The sequence below is a fragment of the Akebia trifoliata genome, chromosome 2 (assembly GCF_017979445.1).
Source record: "Akebia trifoliata isolate Shusen 1 chromosome 2, ASM1797944v1, whole genome shotgun sequence".
NCBI lineage: Eukaryota > Viridiplantae > Streptophyta > Magnoliopsida > Ranunculales > Lardizabalaceae > Akebia > Akebia trifoliata.
Window position 1 is genome coordinate 31,998,241 of NC_141376.1, and position 17,168 is coordinate 32,015,408.

General features: G+C 34.9%; 1 protein-coding gene across 2 annotated transcripts; it reads right to left on the reverse strand.

Moving 5' to 3' along the window:
* Positions 1 to 1,276: 1,276 nt before the first annotated feature.
* Positions 1,277 to 16,516, reverse strand: LOC147410168 (protein WVD2-like 7). Of its 2 annotated transcripts, XM_086432409.1 has the most exons (11): positions 16,176 to 16,516; positions 15,531 to 15,601; positions 9,846 to 10,487; positions 9,336 to 9,554; positions 6,979 to 7,022; positions 6,804 to 6,893; positions 6,631 to 6,727; positions 6,460 to 6,531; positions 3,580 to 3,684; positions 1,831 to 1,992; positions 1,277 to 1,722 (listed from the first exon to the last, which is right to left on the reverse strand). In XM_086432409.1, the coding sequence occupies exons 2-11, from the start codon at positions 15,564 to 15,566 to the stop codon at positions 1,570 to 1,572; spliced, it is 1,620 nt and encodes a 539-aa protein (XP_086288535.1). In that variant the 5' UTR covers positions 15,567 to 15,601; positions 16,176 to 16,516; the 3' UTR covers positions 1,277 to 1,569. The 2 variants fall into 2 exon arrangements, with proteins under 2 accessions (XP_086288535.1, XP_086288534.1); XM_086432408.1 differs by having other exon boundaries at positions 1,277 to 1,992; positions 16,176 to 16,515.
* Between the last annotated feature and the right edge of the window lie 652 nt (positions 16,517 to 17,168).

Below are 17,168 nucleotides of genomic sequence, written 5' to 3' on the forward strand. Positions count from 1 at the left end.
GGGAATCATATATCTTTTTTCCTTGTGTATCATCTTCTTTCCTGAAAATGACAAACAACGGGATATTCCACCCAAACACTTGTTCTTGTCGAAAACTCGAAATTTTTTATATTTTTTGAAATGCTTGTATCTCATTGTCTGTTCATCCCGCAGATTCGTAGTTTATATCCACTTGTCCGTACGGAAGTTAACTACATCTCCATGTTCCCGGAGACGGGGATCCTTCCCGAAAACATGATTTCCTTAAAGGTATTCCTTTTCGTATCCCAAGAAAAAATATATGATTCTATGCCCTTGCCACGTCAACCGCATATTATTTACCTTGTCAATTTATCAGGTCTCTTTTAAGAAAAGGAGTTTGCTACAAATAAAATAATCATCATCATTGTGGGTTGATTGTTTTTTTTTTGTTCAAGCTCTTTAAAAATTCCAGGGACTCTCTCTTTAACATGTTAAAATCTCTTGTTTAGCTAGGTGAGCTATGTTGATCAACGAGACCCTCTTCATACATCACCCATTTATAAGAATGTGAACCTATCAAGCCCACCAACACTACCATCTACACCTATATCCAAAATAATATGGTCATTGTCAAAAAGATTTGTTCTTACTTGAAAAGGGTATGTGTCCTGAAATCAGTCCCTTTCTCATGCTTTTGGCTCAGATTAAAGTGTCATTAAATCTGTTCTTATTCAGCATTTGTTTTACTAGTTTAAAACCTTCAACCAAATTGTCCAAATCAATTTTATCCTATTAGAATTATTCCTAAATTCATATACTTATGGTTATCTTTATCTTTGCAAATCATCCCACTTATCCATCTCACCATCTTCATGTGTTTTACACTCATCTATAAGATCCATTGCGTTAGCTACAAATGGGGTTTATAAAATAACTGAGCAAACTACCTGAAGTGCCCACCAAACAAACATATGCACAATATAATTTAAAGGGAGCTTCTATTGTCATCCCAACTTTTACTTATTACACCCCAACTAAAACTAAAGAAAAATAGTGAGTGGTTGAGAATAAGTAAAAGTTGGGGTGCCAATAGAAGTGCATTTAAAAAAAAATAGATTTCTATTTTTTGGGTTTAAGATTTTATGAGCCTAAGCATAATTGTAAACAACTACTGAAATTGTTTCAACAAGTGTTGTAATGTCAAAATTATAATTTGAGCCAAACCTTTGTGATGCTTGAAGAGTGTGTTTTAATCTTAATTGGGGTGTGATAAATAATTTAAGAAATTGGAGTGTAATAAGTATAAAAAAAAAAATGGAGTGCCAATATCAGCTCTCAATTTCAATAATAAAAGCAACCATTCTTTTCTGATGGTCCTTGTCTTTCCCTGGTAAACCATTCAATGAATATCAATAACTAAGTATAAAATCTTTCACAGATTGCGTGGCCAAGGGAGATTCAGATTTTCATTCCTCCCATAAGCAAAGCCACTATTATTTTCGGTAACAACAACATGCACATTTGGTATACATGAAAATAAAAATAATACAGATGCAGAAGTAACAAAGAGAGGGTATGCATACCAATGGATGATGGTCAGGGCTTTTCTCAAGAGGCAACATCAATTGTTAGATGACCAATTTCTGAACCGTCACTAATGCCGATACCTTTCATCATTTTCCTCATCATGTCACCACCATTATTTTTCCCAATTCTCTCTTCTTTTATCACCTTACTACTACTCTCAGATCCTTGATGTTTCTGCACATTAACAACACTACCCTTATCTCTCTCTTTCTTCCCTAGGGTTTTCTCTCCAGCTAGCAGTGCAGGGACAGTGTTATTCAATGGGGTTGGACAGTTTATCACCTCTGTTGTTTGTGGTCGAGTAGTCGTGTGTGTTGATTTGTTGGCCGAGATTTCTACTTGGTATCCTGACTTTGAAAATGCTGGAGATCTGGCTGCAGCTCTATTCCCTGGACTGGTGGACTTCCTTAGCAATTTAGTAGAATTTGCATGTGTTGATATAGCCTAAGAAGGACATAGAAAATGATTAACCGGTATTAGTGGCTTTTCTCTTGCCTAGAATTTATTCTCCTAAAATACATAATGTCAATATAGTTTCCTCCTCTGTAAGTGAGTAGGATGCAATAGGAAACTAAGCATTGGACAAATGACGAGTGCATCTATGCAAATTTACCTATTAGTGTCTCGCATATTCACCATGTAAATAGGAATATAAACAGAGACAGATGCGACATTGCATTAAAGGGAGTTGGTGGATAAAAAATACAATTTCAATCAATTTATCTTTTCTTTCCACTCTCATATTTGTGTTATGCCAACAAAACATTGACTATGTATCTTTTTTATCAATTAACGTTATGTTAATGGCCAGGAACACAAGTTGAACAAGGAAACACATTGATCATGTATGCCATGGCTGTCACTAGTGTGAGGGTAAATAGAGAAGAGATGAATGAATTCTCGGTTACAATTGATCTACATCAGGGATCAGCTCTTTCAGTCTGTATGTTTGCTCTAGTTCTAGATGAAATAATTGTTCATATACCAAGGTGTATGTTATTTGCAGATGTAGTATTAGTTGATGACAATAGAAAGGAAATCAACACAAAACTAGAATGATGGAGAGAAATGTTGGAGTCCAAGGGTAAGTACAACTAAGACCGAGTATTAAGAGTTTAGTACCAACACATGGGAGGAGGCATGTCCAGTAAAAATTGATTGTGTCTAGAAATACTCTGAAGCAACCACTTCCGTTATTTCAAATCTATCATACATAAGGGTGGAGAAATTGAGGAAGATGTTTCCCAGAAATCAGAGCTGATGGTGAAAGTGGAGGTGCACTTCTAAAGTGCTATGGGACAGGCACTTTCCCTATAAGACAGTAGTAAGACCAGCAATGCTTTATGAAGTTGAATGTAAGGTAGTCAAGGGAAACAAATATAAGGATGCTGAGATGGATGAGTGGAAAGACTAGGAAAGATAAAATTAGAAACAAACACATTCGGGAAAATATTGAAGTAGCTTGAATAAGCAATAAGCTAAAAGAAAGTCGATTGAGATGCTTTGGGCATGTTCAACAAAAGCCTATTATAGCCCTAGTTAGAAGAAATATTCAAGTTGAAGGTCCTAAAAGAGCTAGAGAAAGACCCAAAAGAACATCAACAGAGATGGTGGAAACAGATATTAGCAAGTTTTCAATATCAGAAGACTTGGCTTTGGACTGAATAAATGTAGAAATAGGTCTCGTTTAGCCAACCCCCAATCTTTGGGATACACATCACCATAAGGTATACGTCATGGTCAAAAGGCGTGTATGTCCCTTAAGTTGTAATCTTTTTCAATGCCCCTTTGAATAGGGCATAAGCCTTTTGGGGGTGGGAGGATCCTTAAAAAGCTTCCAGGCATTTTGTAAAAAGACTTGACCTTGAGGCGAGTCACAAGGTGTAGACTCCAATGCCTCTCAAAACATTGATATCCAATCTACTCTTAGCTTTTATTTCGGTCAAAATTTGCAACAATTGTCCTTATTACATAGGTTTTAATCTTTTATTAATATCTAGTCAGGTGAAAGAAACAAGAATACATGCATACCCTTTGGTCATTTGACCCTTGGGCTTCATGGTAGAAAGAAGGCATTGGTTTTGCTTTGAAGTTGAGGCTTCTCCGAAATTGTTTTATCTCAGCTTTTGTCTCTTCCTGAAACAAAGAAACTAACCCAATTATTTCTGTATAATTACAAGAAATGGAACCAAAATCCCATGAGTTGAATGCACCTAAGTTATGAACTCAACCTTGTTTAAGAATCAAGCTGATGTATCTTTTTACAAGGAGAATTGTTAATGTCCTTAGTATTCATGTACTTTTATGATCTCATATCTAAGGAGAAGGAAGGTGTGAATAGTACTACCATCCACAGTTTGAAAAATATCTTTGTTTTAACTTTCAAAGTTTCAATACTGAACATTTTAAATAAGATAAGGTGAATCACATAATTTCCTAGACGTAATTTAGTAAAAGTATTAAATTTTGACATATTTCCACGAAATACAGCTGATCCAAATCTCTGAGATAATGTATTTTCCAATGAAATATACCGAAATACTTTCATTTCCACAAGAATCGACATGGAATGTAATATAACTTCCTTTTTATATATTCTGGTGAAAATCGGTATTCATTTCATGAAATATTTTAGCACAGTTAGTTAAGTATGGACATACAATCATCTGCCCTTTAACTAGTTAGATATATTAGTACTCTTTTCATACATATTAGCATACCACCCAATTATAAGCATAGTAGTATATTCATATAAACATGTACACACAATTGTCTCTATTCTAATTAGTTATGTATATTAGTAACTTATGCATAAATAGTTGCAGAAAGCCTTGAGTCATCTAATGTCCAAAGTCTTATCCATCAACACTTTATCGAGTTTTATGTTGAATGAAGAAAGGTCAATAGTGTCCCACCTTCAGTTTGCAATTATACTTCAATTTTTTTTTTTTTTTTTTGGACCATCACTGATCAAGTGAGAATTTTGGAAAGAGATTCTTCGGGTTTTGCCTCATTTTAAGAAAAAGGTAAGGTACAAGGTTGGGAGGTGGGATAGAGTTAGTTTTTTAGAGGACTTGTGGTGTGGAGAACTTCCTTTGAAGGATCAGTTTCCAGTCTAGTTTTCAATCTCAAGGAAGAGAAATTCTTCCATCTGTGAGTGCTTGGGCCCGATTGATGGGGATTGGGATCTTGGTTTCTGGCAGGCATTCAATGATTGGGAGATTCCGATAGTGGCTTCTTTGTTATCTTGTATTGATGGCGTCTCTCGCAGTATATGGAGGGAAGATGGCAGTATGGGTTGGGAGTGTAATGGGCTCTTCTCAGTGAGTAATTTTTATAATGTTTTGGCTCGATTGGAGCGATCTTCTCCTTTCCCTCATGTTGTTGTCTGGGGGCCTCAATTACCTTGGTCTTGTTTTTCTTATTTTCTTTTGGTGTAAAGTTTTCAAAGAGCTAAAAGGGTTTTTTAAAGGATTTTATGGGTCAGTGGGATAGGGTTTGTAACTTAGCGGGGGGTTGACTTGAGTTTTGATTGTTTCTTTGGGGTGGCCTTTCCACTCTTGTTTTATTATATATTCTCTTTACTTATTGAAAAAAAAAAGTCTCAACTCTGGCAATTAATTTGCAAAAAGGAAAAGTCTTCAGGTTTAGATAAGTCCCCAACATTCGTGTTCTTGCAAGGTAAATGTGATACCAAGTAGGCTCATTCTCAGCTTACTACAAAGGTTTACCTCTCAGTGCAACATAAAAAAAGAAAGCATCTGGATCCTGTCATTGAGGAGTTGGAAAAAGATTGGGGTCATGGAAGGCAAACTTATTAAGTATTGTTTCATACTTAGAAGATTAAGACTTTTTCACACAGAAAGCAAATTTTGTAGTCTGCACTCCCCCGTTGTGTTGGGGTATCTGGAAGGAAAGGAACAATAAACAAATTTAAGGTGAGAAACACTTTCTTTAGGCCATGATCATTAGCATATTGGGCATCTTGTTTTTCTAGTGTAAGTCCTTTCCAGAGTTCAAGGGAATCTTTTTTGAAGACTTTTTATTTAGATGGGATCTAATGTTTAAGGTTTCAGCCTAGTCTTATTTCTTCTGATGTAAATCAGGTAGGTCTCCTCAACCTCCATTTTTCATAAATTAAATTATACTTATAAAAGTGTGAAAATGTAGTACTTACTAGTTTGTTTGTTTAAGAAAGTATTTTACATACTAAGGTGTTTGTAGTTAACGTAACACTATTATTCCCATTTCCAAGAAGATATTAGTTGTTTTGAGTTGTCAAACTACCAAATTCGTACACCATTGTGGAGCGGAATATACTAATCGTCATTTCCATAGTCCATATGGGTGTTTATTATAGTTTGATAACTAATTAGTGCGTTTTTTTATGTTTGTTTTATGATTTTCTACACTTTCAATAAGAAATTCTTCAATAATTTCATCATTTCATAATATTTCAATTATTTATATGAAAATTATATTAATCTCCAAATGGGTAAAAATGATTCCATTCCAAACTGACCAAAATAGACATTGAAATAAAAAATTGAACTCTTGTGATTGGTTGTTGTGAATGCATGAATGATATCAATAAAGGGTTTGGTGATTTATTATGGAAGTTTAGTATAGGACTTGATGATACAATATGAGAACACCACCTAGTAGGAACAATTACACAGTCCTAACCATATCTTTATTTTTTTCTGATTTTTCCCAAATTCAATGATTTTTTCCTTGCCAACTTATTCCTGACTTGGTGACTATGGTAGGCATTACTCTTGCATTGCTAGTCCTGACCCAGGATAAAGGATGGTGGTTGCACCAAGTTGATAGCCAGTGTAAAAGGATGGCAAAACCTTAACATTCAGAAAATGGTATGAATATGTAAATTTCTGAGATCATTCCATATACCTGTGTTCTTGCTTGGATCTGATTCATCTCAACCTCTTTAGCATTAATTTTCTCATCTAACTTCATGTAGAACTGGACCAGATGAGTTTATCAGTGAATCAGAAAGACATTGAGATCCAAACACATATAGTTAAGTATATTTTAAATGAGAAGAACCAGATAACGGCTTACTTCTTTCCTCTTTTCAGCTCTTTCATTGCTTTTAAAATTGAATACAGCTCCATTTGGTTTCATGTCTGATTTACTTGAACATACAGTCCGCTTAGGCCTGCATTTCCAACCCTCAATCAGAAGCTAAGAAACTAAGAAATAAATGATAATCCTAGACAAAGTTGCTTATAGACCTGTTAGCAGTTTGGCATGGTTTGTTTTCGCCCTTATTGGATTCAAAAGGCTGAGCAATGGTGCCTGGTTTCTTCGTCCTACGATTTTCACTGGTACAACAAGGTAAGCATTTATGAGTTGTAAGTCAAGGAAGCTTCTGATACAGTTTGGCAGTTCAGGAAAAGTTTTGCACACCTTCGATTTTCTTGACTTTGTTTTGCCATCAACTTTTTGGGATCCTGTTTGAGGAGATTAACAGCCAAAGAAAAAAAAAATATTAACCTATGTGACATTAAAATTACAGCTGAACAACAGGATTCATGTAAGGAGGCAGCCAAATTCTTATCAAGCATATTCATAGACAAGTTAATATAGCTGAAAGAAGGTGCTGTAGTTTGCCTTATCATTTCTTCTAGGCATATTAACTGTCAGTAGTGTTCTTTTAATGCTGCATTGCTGTCCCAAGACTCAATGGAAGGACACACCAGTTAGTGTTGGGCTTAGAAAAAAAAATGGGAGTGAGGGGAATTATAAAAAGTTAACTAGGGAAGTTAATGCAATTAGGGGTAGATTTGTCAATTTTTGCCAAATCACGAGTGTGGATCTTGTATGGTAGAATCCTGAATAAGAGAGGAGAAGCCCTAGGGCAGAAAGTTCCTGCAGCTAAAGCTCCTTCTCTGTTTTCTACTCTGTTTTAGCCACCAAGATTTAATAGTTTTAACGTGAACTCAAATAACTTGATAATTTGGTAACAGAAGGAAAACAAAGAGTTCTCAAGGATACATTCTGAGAAGAATATGGGATTGATTGCAGTGGAGGATAAGATTTTTAGTATGACAAGTGTGGAAGGGAAGAGAAATTCACTTAGCTCTCAGAGGGATGAAGAAGCTAAGGACCTAAGGAAATCATCTTGGTTATGTAAAATCAGACACCATTTCACAATCCACATCCTTCTTTCAAGGAAGCCATAGAATAATTTTATACTATTTCATATTTGTTTAACTTACGAATCCTAGGATCTAACAGTGTGAATCACGTTTTGAATGAATACCACTCCTTATAATTTTACAATATGATTTGTTTATGAGAACACTGATATGGTCATTATTTGAAAGTGCTCATAGAAAGTCAGTTCATTGAAGAGAGTTTTTTGACAGGTAAGTATGGACAGATCCAACATTTGAATCCCAATTCAAATCAAACCATACTTATGATTTTACAACAATTCAATTTTGACAAAATCATCAATGGCTTGAAAAAGGACAAGAAAATAATTTAGGCTAGCCCAAACATAAGATGTACAATGATCTATAATATGTTAAGATGCATAAAGAATGACAATCATTTGTCTTAGTGAAAGATAAACTATTAAGGAATAATGGGAGGATTTGTTTGAAATTTTTTCCAAACGAAGACTATACATTAGAAATCAAACTGACAGGTATGCTTGGGAAAGTAGAGAACATATACACATCCGTAGAATCAAAATAGCAAAAGTGAAACCAATTATTGAAAGGATAAGGATAGTTAGGCCTTGAGAATATATGATATTCCAATACAGGTATGAAAATGCATCCAAAGCTAGATTGGCTTGACTAATTATAGAGAGCTTCCATTGCCACACCAACTTTTGCTAATGCCACCCCAAATGTGTGCTAATTCATTGATGATTTACATATGAATTGGGGTGGTATTAGCAAAAGTTGGTGTGGCAATAGTATCTCTCCTAATTATATTGTCTGACAAAAAATTGAAAAAAAGTGTTAGGTCAAACAGAGAGAAGTATTGTGGTGTTCACGTACAAGAACAAATGAAATATACGACGTGCATGTGCACCACCTATCCTAAAATCAAACTTACTGACTAAGAAAAATCAAAAGACCGAAGTTCTTAAAGAGTTAATGTGTTGGATACTGAGAAAGAAAGTAATCCCAAGCATCTTGTTTTGAAGCAATGTTTCAGATAGGAGAAAAACCAAAATGGTCTTGACCAAAACATTTTGAGACATTCCGAGACAATACACAACATTCCCAAAACATTCCATGTTTTGAGGTCAATGTTTCATTTCAATCTCAGCCGAAACTGGAATGTGTGGCTGAAACATTCCAAATGGCACAAAACTTGGAACCATAGTCCAAGTGAATATATTGACTATCAGTAAGAATATGCATGACGAGAATATGAAACATGAAAAGAAAAAAAGAAAAGGAAATTTAACTGGTCAATATTGATAAAGAAAGGAACCCAGATCAATATATCAACATCACTATGGACATGTGTGAGGGAGTGTGAATAGAGGGAGAACAAATGATCATGAGCCAATTGTCAAAAGATGAGGGAACTTTTTGATAATTCCTAGTATATTTTCTTTCTACTGAGATATTGTTCTTTCATTCTACACATAGAAGTACTATATTCTAACTTGGTCGTAAAAAAATGTCTGCTGGGTTGACATGTTCAACAATGAGTGAGTCACCAGTGAAATCATGTATGATGAAATTAAAACAACAAAAGGTTTAAACAAGAATGCATTTTAGCAGACAAATGTTTACCTCTATTTTAAGGGATTTTAGAGAACACATAGCTGGTGGAACCTTCTGCGGTAGCTGTTTCTCTTGTTTAGCTCTCATCACACTCACTCTTTCTAATCTCCTGGGATTGATTGAAGAATCCTTGGAAGATTCACTTGATGTCTTTCTTGAAACTGGAGTAACCGTTACCTGTGTCCTCAGTCTGGTTTTTGCAGTTTTGGTTTCTGCTGTGGCCTTTACCTAGAAATCACGATATCGAGGAGAATAAGGAGAAAAAAAAGATCAAATACCATAGTATCCATATCATTAGATATCCCCAAAGGATAAAAAACGTTAAGTGTAAAATCCAAATGCCAAATTAAGAAATAGATTTTTTGAGAATTTTCCTACAACCTAGTTTCCCTAGAATACACATATATAAAGATTGAAGGATACAAGAAACAACAGGAGCAAACTTATACACATACGAGTAAAGAAATTATAATAAAAGAAAGAGATTATTATTGTGATAATATAGTTGAGAAATCTCACGTTCAAAGAAGGCTTTTGTGATTTCTTTGAGCTAGACGCATAAGTTTTCCCTGCCATTAGACTCTTTGGAGATGGGTCGGAGGTTTTAGGTAATCTATCGACATTTTCTGCCACATCAGCAAGATTTTGTTTAATCTCTACATTTAACTCATCCTTAACTAATAGTGCTGGGCAGCATTTAAAATGAGTGTGATGCATTTCATAAGGTTCTACACATTGAAGACCGTCTGTCAAGGTGGGCTCCGTCTGTAGTTCAAATTGTGGAATTTCTTCACCCTCTTTTTCACACACCATCACCTCACATTTTCCATGATCTTTTAGACCATTTTCGCTATAATGAGAAAAATGGCTCCCTTCATTAGTATTCTCAAATTCTTCAATAAAAGTCATGTGATCTTGGACACCGTCACCACTAGTTTGGCATTCCATCCCATTTTGGCAATCTGAAGCCTGAAGCATAAGAGCCTTCCTCTTAAAATGAGCTTCAAAATAAGCTTTCTTTTGAGTAACTGAACCTGGTCTTGAGCATTTCTCTACCTCTTCAAGATACTTATTGTGTGAGAACGATGACCTTCTTTCCCAACATAAGGATTCAACTTCAAACCTTCCGAAAGATATGGATCCCGAGTGAAAAGTGCCAGCCTGCAAATGTCCAAAAGAAGAAATTAAAAGGGAATATTATGATTCCAAAGCTAAGCACAATAAACATTATTAAACGGAAAATAAATTCTAATATAGCTGACATAAATCATAAGAGAAGGTAAGAACTAATGATTATTTTTTCCTTATTTTTCTTTTTGTATTTTTTTTTTATAAGGAAAAATCAGACTCGTTGAAAATAACAAATAGATAATCAAGGGTACAAGATAGGAGAACAATGAAAAACACCTTTGCAATATTAGCATAATCAAAACCCCATTCGATGTTTCAGCAAACAGAAATATGGAGACCCTAATCTTAAATTTTGATATACTTTCATGAAATTTCCATTTCCACAAAGCTCAATAGTTTCTTTTGTATATACTTTGATGGAAATCACTTTTCATTTTGCAAAATTTTTTGGGGAATTGTAAATTTCAATCAAAATAATCAAAGTTTGGAATAAAAATGCAAATATTTTAAAGATATATTTTGATAACAATAAAATTCGACCACAGTATTCTTTTTTTTAAATTATTCTAAGTATACTGATAAAATACATAAAAATAACAAAAAAATTAAATTGCTAGTAAGGACTTGTAAATGCCACATAATTATTCATTTATTAGAAGAATAGTAATATCATCTCATTTTGATGTATTCATATTAGCATGTTCATTAAACATGCCCTATTGTCCATATTCTAATTACTTGTTTGTATTAATAACTTATTTACATGCATGTGAAATTAAAGAATATATAATGATATGTGAATGTAGCAATAATAGCCTATTTATTTATGCAAGGGTTTTTTACATATTAAATGTATGTGAATATGACATTATTATTCTCATTTCCATCGAGAAGAAAGTTGTTATGGGTGGTCAGGTTTTTACATATATGCACCAACACATAGCAGAATGTTATTAATCTTCATTTAATCACTTCAATAAGGTGATGAATTACAAGTCCTTTTATCATTTCTTGTAGTCTCAATGGAAATTTCCTCAATATCTCCAGCCTTTCTATGAAAACTCTATTAATTTCCATACTAAATGAAATATTTCTATTCCTAAGCTGACCAAAATAGCCAAGACTGAAATTTAATACCATGAATAAAACGAAACAAAACATTTTAACACATACCGAAACAGGGTGTTTTGAGACATTTTAAATGTTGAACAACATTCATTTTTCCGCCAAAAAAATGCATTTTATGCATAAATAAGTATTGCTTGGGCATAGCTAGGGGCTAGTCATAGCCTAAGTTGGCCTAGGCATGAGTAGAGCACAACACGATCCAAGTTGGCCCAGCTAGGTCACTACAAGGAAAGGCCTAGCCTAAGCATATGCTAGTCTGTGCAAGACCAAGCCATGGCCCGGATTGATCTGGTCATGGCCTAAACTAGCCCCGCAAGGCCAACTCGAGGCTTGGTTGCCTCTTTCAGAAAAACAAACAATAAGCTATTGTATGTATCATGAGACAAAAATAAACCAATAACATTCAAAACTTATTGAAACAGAACAAAAAAAAAAACATGTATTCAGAACAAGCAACATAATTTTCATTATGATACCTCGAACTAGTGAGATGTCTCAACTGAAACACACTAAAGTGGAGTGGAATTTTGAACAATGGTTTTGATATTATGTCCACAATCATGGAATAACGATAAAATCTCACAATTAATCAGTAATCTACAACCAATCTATCATTATACTCTTTAAAAACAAAAACAAAAAAAATAGTGTAATAAATAAAAATGGCATATCCTCTACATCGCAACGACATGGGTATGTGTGAGTCTAACAATGGAATGGAGTGTCGAATTAGGAAAATCTCACAATACTAATGGACTCAACGTTCCATTTTAGATAAATAGAATAGAGTAGTTTTTATATAAGAGTGGAACATTATGTATTACGAGATGGGATTCCGAACGAGATACATATCATCGACATAAAACAAAAGAATTTGTAAGTTAATGTCTCACGTATTTCAATGGAAAGGGAAAATCTCATATAAACGATAAATTTGGGGGTCCAACTCAAAATCAATTGGCAATGAGTGGAGAGGCCCAAGAGCTTATAAGGAGAGTGACAAGGCAATTTATGTCCGATGTGGGACTAAAATCAACACGCCCCCGCACGTATGGGCCAGACTGGGCCAAAGCACGTGGAAATATGAATTGGGTGACGTGGAGGAGAGAAAGGCCTGCTCTGATACCATGATAAATTTGGGGGTCCAACTCAAAACCAATTGGCAATGAGTGGAGAGGCCCAGGAGCTTATATGGAGAGTGACAAGGCAATTTATGTCCGATGTGGGACTAAACTCAACAACGATAAAATTTAATAAATATTCTTCGATAGGGAAAGGAAAATATAAACACTAGAAAAAGAAATTTGGAAGTGTCTTGCTTGAGCTTGTTATCATGGACTTACCCATGCATAACACCCATTCAGCACTCAAACTAATCCCCTAAGGTAGCACTAGTCATCTTTCTCCAATGATCCATGTGAGGTTCGTCAATATCTATGGTACTCACCAACTAAGAAGAACACTTTTAGGAGAAACAGATGACGTTTATTTCTCTCAAAGCTAAGTGGTTTGGGTTAACCCTGGAAGAAGAATACAAATGAGGACCTCTCCCTCTTATATAGATTGGGGAGGACATTCTAGAAAACTCTACTACTACTAACATTTTCCAATCTTCCTAAATAAATTTAAAACTACTCTAGAACACCCTTTTCTAGAACAATCCATAGCATACAAGATTGTATACAACTCTAATGGTACAATAGAGAATCTTCTAAGTCCTCTAGATCCTTCCAGATTATGCCAAACTATTTTCTCAACCACCTTTTAGAGCTTTCTGGGGCCTTGCGAGACTATAGCTTCCCCATGATTTAGTAAAAGGGAAAAGCATAATAGAACCATGACTCTGCACCAACTGATTGCCACGACGTCCTCATCATCCACCATCATCCCTCAATTCTTGAAGTAGTTTTCTTGGCTTCTTCCATCCCATACACAACTCGGGTATATCATGCATTTTTTGTGATGGTTTGTTGCCCTTCCAAACACTCCTCAGCCCTCATCTAGCTTTTGTATACTTAGCGACATCATTCGTCTCTCTAAGTCAATCTCTTAGATCCTACATCCCTCGCAGAGTTAAGGTTAGTGGTGTTGTGCCACTTCCTCAAGTCCTTTGACGCTTTACTAGCCATACCTACCTGCTTAGCTAAGTCAATCCCTTAGATTCCTATCCCTCGCAAAAGTTGGGGTATATGTCGTGCATCTTTAACCTTAGTGTGCACTTCCTTGACCCTCCGAGGGCCCCTTGTTTATCCCAACATGCCCGTTAACTTTCCCTCCTAAGCTAAGTGACATTTTCATATCCAAGTACTTTATGAGGTTCTCCATCCTTTGGTGAACTCAAGATGCATGCCACACATTGCCAAAATCATCACCATGCCACCTCCTTAAGCCTTTCTTGGGCCTCACCAAACCCTATTCACTTGTTATCTCTTCCTCTAAAGTGTAATGTTGAGGCCAACTTCATGTGAAGCTTGGTCACCACCTTCCCTTGGAGTTGGCATATCTTAAACAAACTTCCTCCCTGAAGATGGCCCTAACACCAACTCCCCTTATAGTTTACCTTCTTCTAAATGAAGCTCCTTTAAACCATGTTCTTGACAGCAACTCTCCTTTCTAGAAATATTATTTGATTGAGAATCCATGGATGAATATTACATAAACCCCAATAAAGCATTTATAAGCATTACATCAACCAAGATAGATGAAAACTACCTAATATAAATATTCTAGAAAATCCTAATTGATGTATTCTAAATATCAATAAATATTCTAGAATATCCTCCATCACAACCTTCCATATGTGATGAGATACACTAAAAATGATATAGTGTATCTCATGCATCTTAATACAATAAATCTTATTCTCTAACATCCTTGAGCCAGCTTTGATACCACTTCCTCTAAGAAAGGCTATGATACCAATTTTCACAAACATAAAAGCTCCATGCATAGCACCCGTGCAATAATAGAGTTGATACACTATTGTAGTCTGAGACAGCCTTCTTTAATGAGTCCTGCAAGTTCCTTGTCCCTAAGGCACTCACCCAGTGAAGACGACACTAAAGACTAAAAAAATACTTATATTGCTCTCGATTCTGGGTCTTTTGGATGATCCCTGAGGAGCAACCTCTCCCCTTTTGTATAGACTTGGGAAGGACATTCTAGTGAGCATTGCTACTACTTAAATTTTCTGAAATCTTCCAATATAGGTTTAAACTACTCTGTAAACTCTACTCCAAAATCTTCCCATGATATACAAGATTATACACCTTCTAGAGATTTCTAGGCCCATCTAGAACTCTTTGGCTTCCCCATGACTTTGTGAAGAGGTAAAACCTTATGTCGTACTACAAGGCTGTGAGATCATAATGCATCGGAATCCAACATGCGTAAGATAGTTTTTATCCTTTAAGAAGAGTCCGTGCAACATAGCACATTTGGTTGTGATAAATTGTGTCAATTAATAAAATAGTTGCTTTCTTCTTTAGCAGTTACAAAAGACATGGATTTTCGAAAAGAATAATGATGAATGCACACCGTTTTTGGTACGCGGCTGATGTGGCAAAGGCACAGAACCACAGATCTTTTTCCTGTGTATCCCGGAGAAAAAGATCTGTGGTTATGTGCCCTTGCCATGTCAGCCGCGTACCAAAAATCGCTTACGTTCATCACGACTCTTTTGAAAAATCAATGGAAGAACAGGATTTGTTAATGACCCTAAACTTTTGGGTCAAGGCTTTGATGATGATACGGTATACTTTAAAATAAATGTGTCTTGCCTTTATGAAAACTAAAATAATCTTCGCAGAGTTATCGATGCAGACAAATAAACCAAAAGAACATTTTGGAGTAATAATCTCCGACCTCATCTAAAAAATTAATCAGATCACGAAATCAGAAGTCAGTGCCGCTTAATTCCCTACATCATTAAGATTGAAATCAAACCTGGAAACTAATGGGTTCTTCAATTTCTCCAGCCATTAGAAACTGATTCAAGCATCACATTCCACAAACACCTGTAAACACAAATTACTAAATCAACATTTCTACTTCATATACAGTTTTTGCAATAGATCTTGATTATCATCGGATGAAGAACTTCAATTATAGATCTTTCCATCTAGGATTTTACTTATCTAACATGATAAACAAAACAAATAAATTAAGAAGTACCGTAGTCTTTCTTTTACTGAATAATGAAGAATTTCAATTATGGATCTTTCGATCTTTTTGAATTTTACTTCTCCACCACCATAAATAAATACAAATCAAGATTAACTGAAATTACATTTCTTGGAGCACAATTTTTTCACCAAATAATATATCTTAAGAGATTCTTTGTGCAACATTTTTCCTTTTTTTATTATTTATAATTCGGCCCAAGAATGGCAATCCAATGTCCAAACAGGCAGCAAGATCTACAGGGGGTGTTTATTCAAGAATGGAAAATTTTATTTCTTAAGAACCAAAATTAACTTAATTTATGCAATTGTCAAATAAAGATCAACAAAAAAATCCAGAAAAAAAAAATTTTAATTAAAAATTCACCAATATATGATTTCTAAATGAAAATAAAATAGAGAAAATTACCTTCAAATTTGTTGAGTCGAAGACATTCTGAATAAATCCAGTACAGGACATAAATCCCCAAATTCCATGTCGAAGCCCCAAAAACTATAAATAAAAATAAAAATAAACCTTAAATGATAACTCCACCGTTCGAGAAACAGACCAAGAGAGAGCTGGATGAAAAGATCTGTTTGATCTCCACAAATTAAATAGTCTCTAAAGCTTCTAGTCTATCGAGAGAAATTTATCGATCAATCAAACAGAGAATTCTATGCTTGCGTGTAGTGTGGAGTAATTGTGTTCTTTGGAAGTTTAGATTTCTTTCTTTTTTTTTTCCTTTTTTTTTTTTTGTTGAACTTTTTGCAGAATGAGTGATACTGATGAGATCATGAGAGAGAGAGAGAGTGTTATTAATGTAAGAGTCCGATAGCCTTTTCTATGAGATGATACTGATGTATACAGGCCTTATTAAGCCTCATCCACCGTCAAAAATACTCCGAGATTGGTAAAACATATTATGGGCCATTTAAATACATCTCGAGGTATATTTGACGGTAGATGAGACTTAGTAACGGTTTCTTCCTTACTATTAAAGTAAGGAAAGGGTTTCTCTTAATGCAATGAGTAGCTTAAAAGGTTCACTCCGTGCTGTGGGGTGAATGCTGATTTCCTCTCCTTTTTGTCTGTTTCTCATGGGGAAATAACCCCATCTTATTCTCCGTCAAACATCGTTAAATTCACCGTTAAAACTGGAGATCTATTTTTGCTACCTATCTTTTACTTATTGCACCCCAATTTCTTAAATTATTTATGACACCTCAATTGAAGATTAAAACACACCCTTCAAACATTACCAAACCTGACTCAAATTATAATCACAATGTTACAACTTACAAAACATTATTACCTCTTGTTCAATCAATTTTTTAATTAGAATTATGATTAGGCTTTAATAAAATCATAAACCCAATAGATAGAAATCTAGCAAAAAAAATAAAAATAAGAGATCTTCTA

Excerpts from the sequence above, each read along its gene's own strand:
- LOC147410168 (XM_086432408.1), bottom strand. The coding sequence starts at position 15,566 with ATGGCTGGAGAAATTGAAGAACCCATTAGTTTCCAG. Across the intron at positions 9,555-9,845 it reads CACAAAAGCCTTCTTTGAAC|GTAAAGGCCACAGCAGAAAC; the intron begins GTGAGATTTCTC and ends CGTGATTTCTAG. Across the intron at positions 3,685-6,459 it reads AGATCCAAGCAAGAACACAG|GAAGAGACAAAAGCTGAGAT; the intron begins GTATATGGAATG and ends TCTTTGTTTCAG.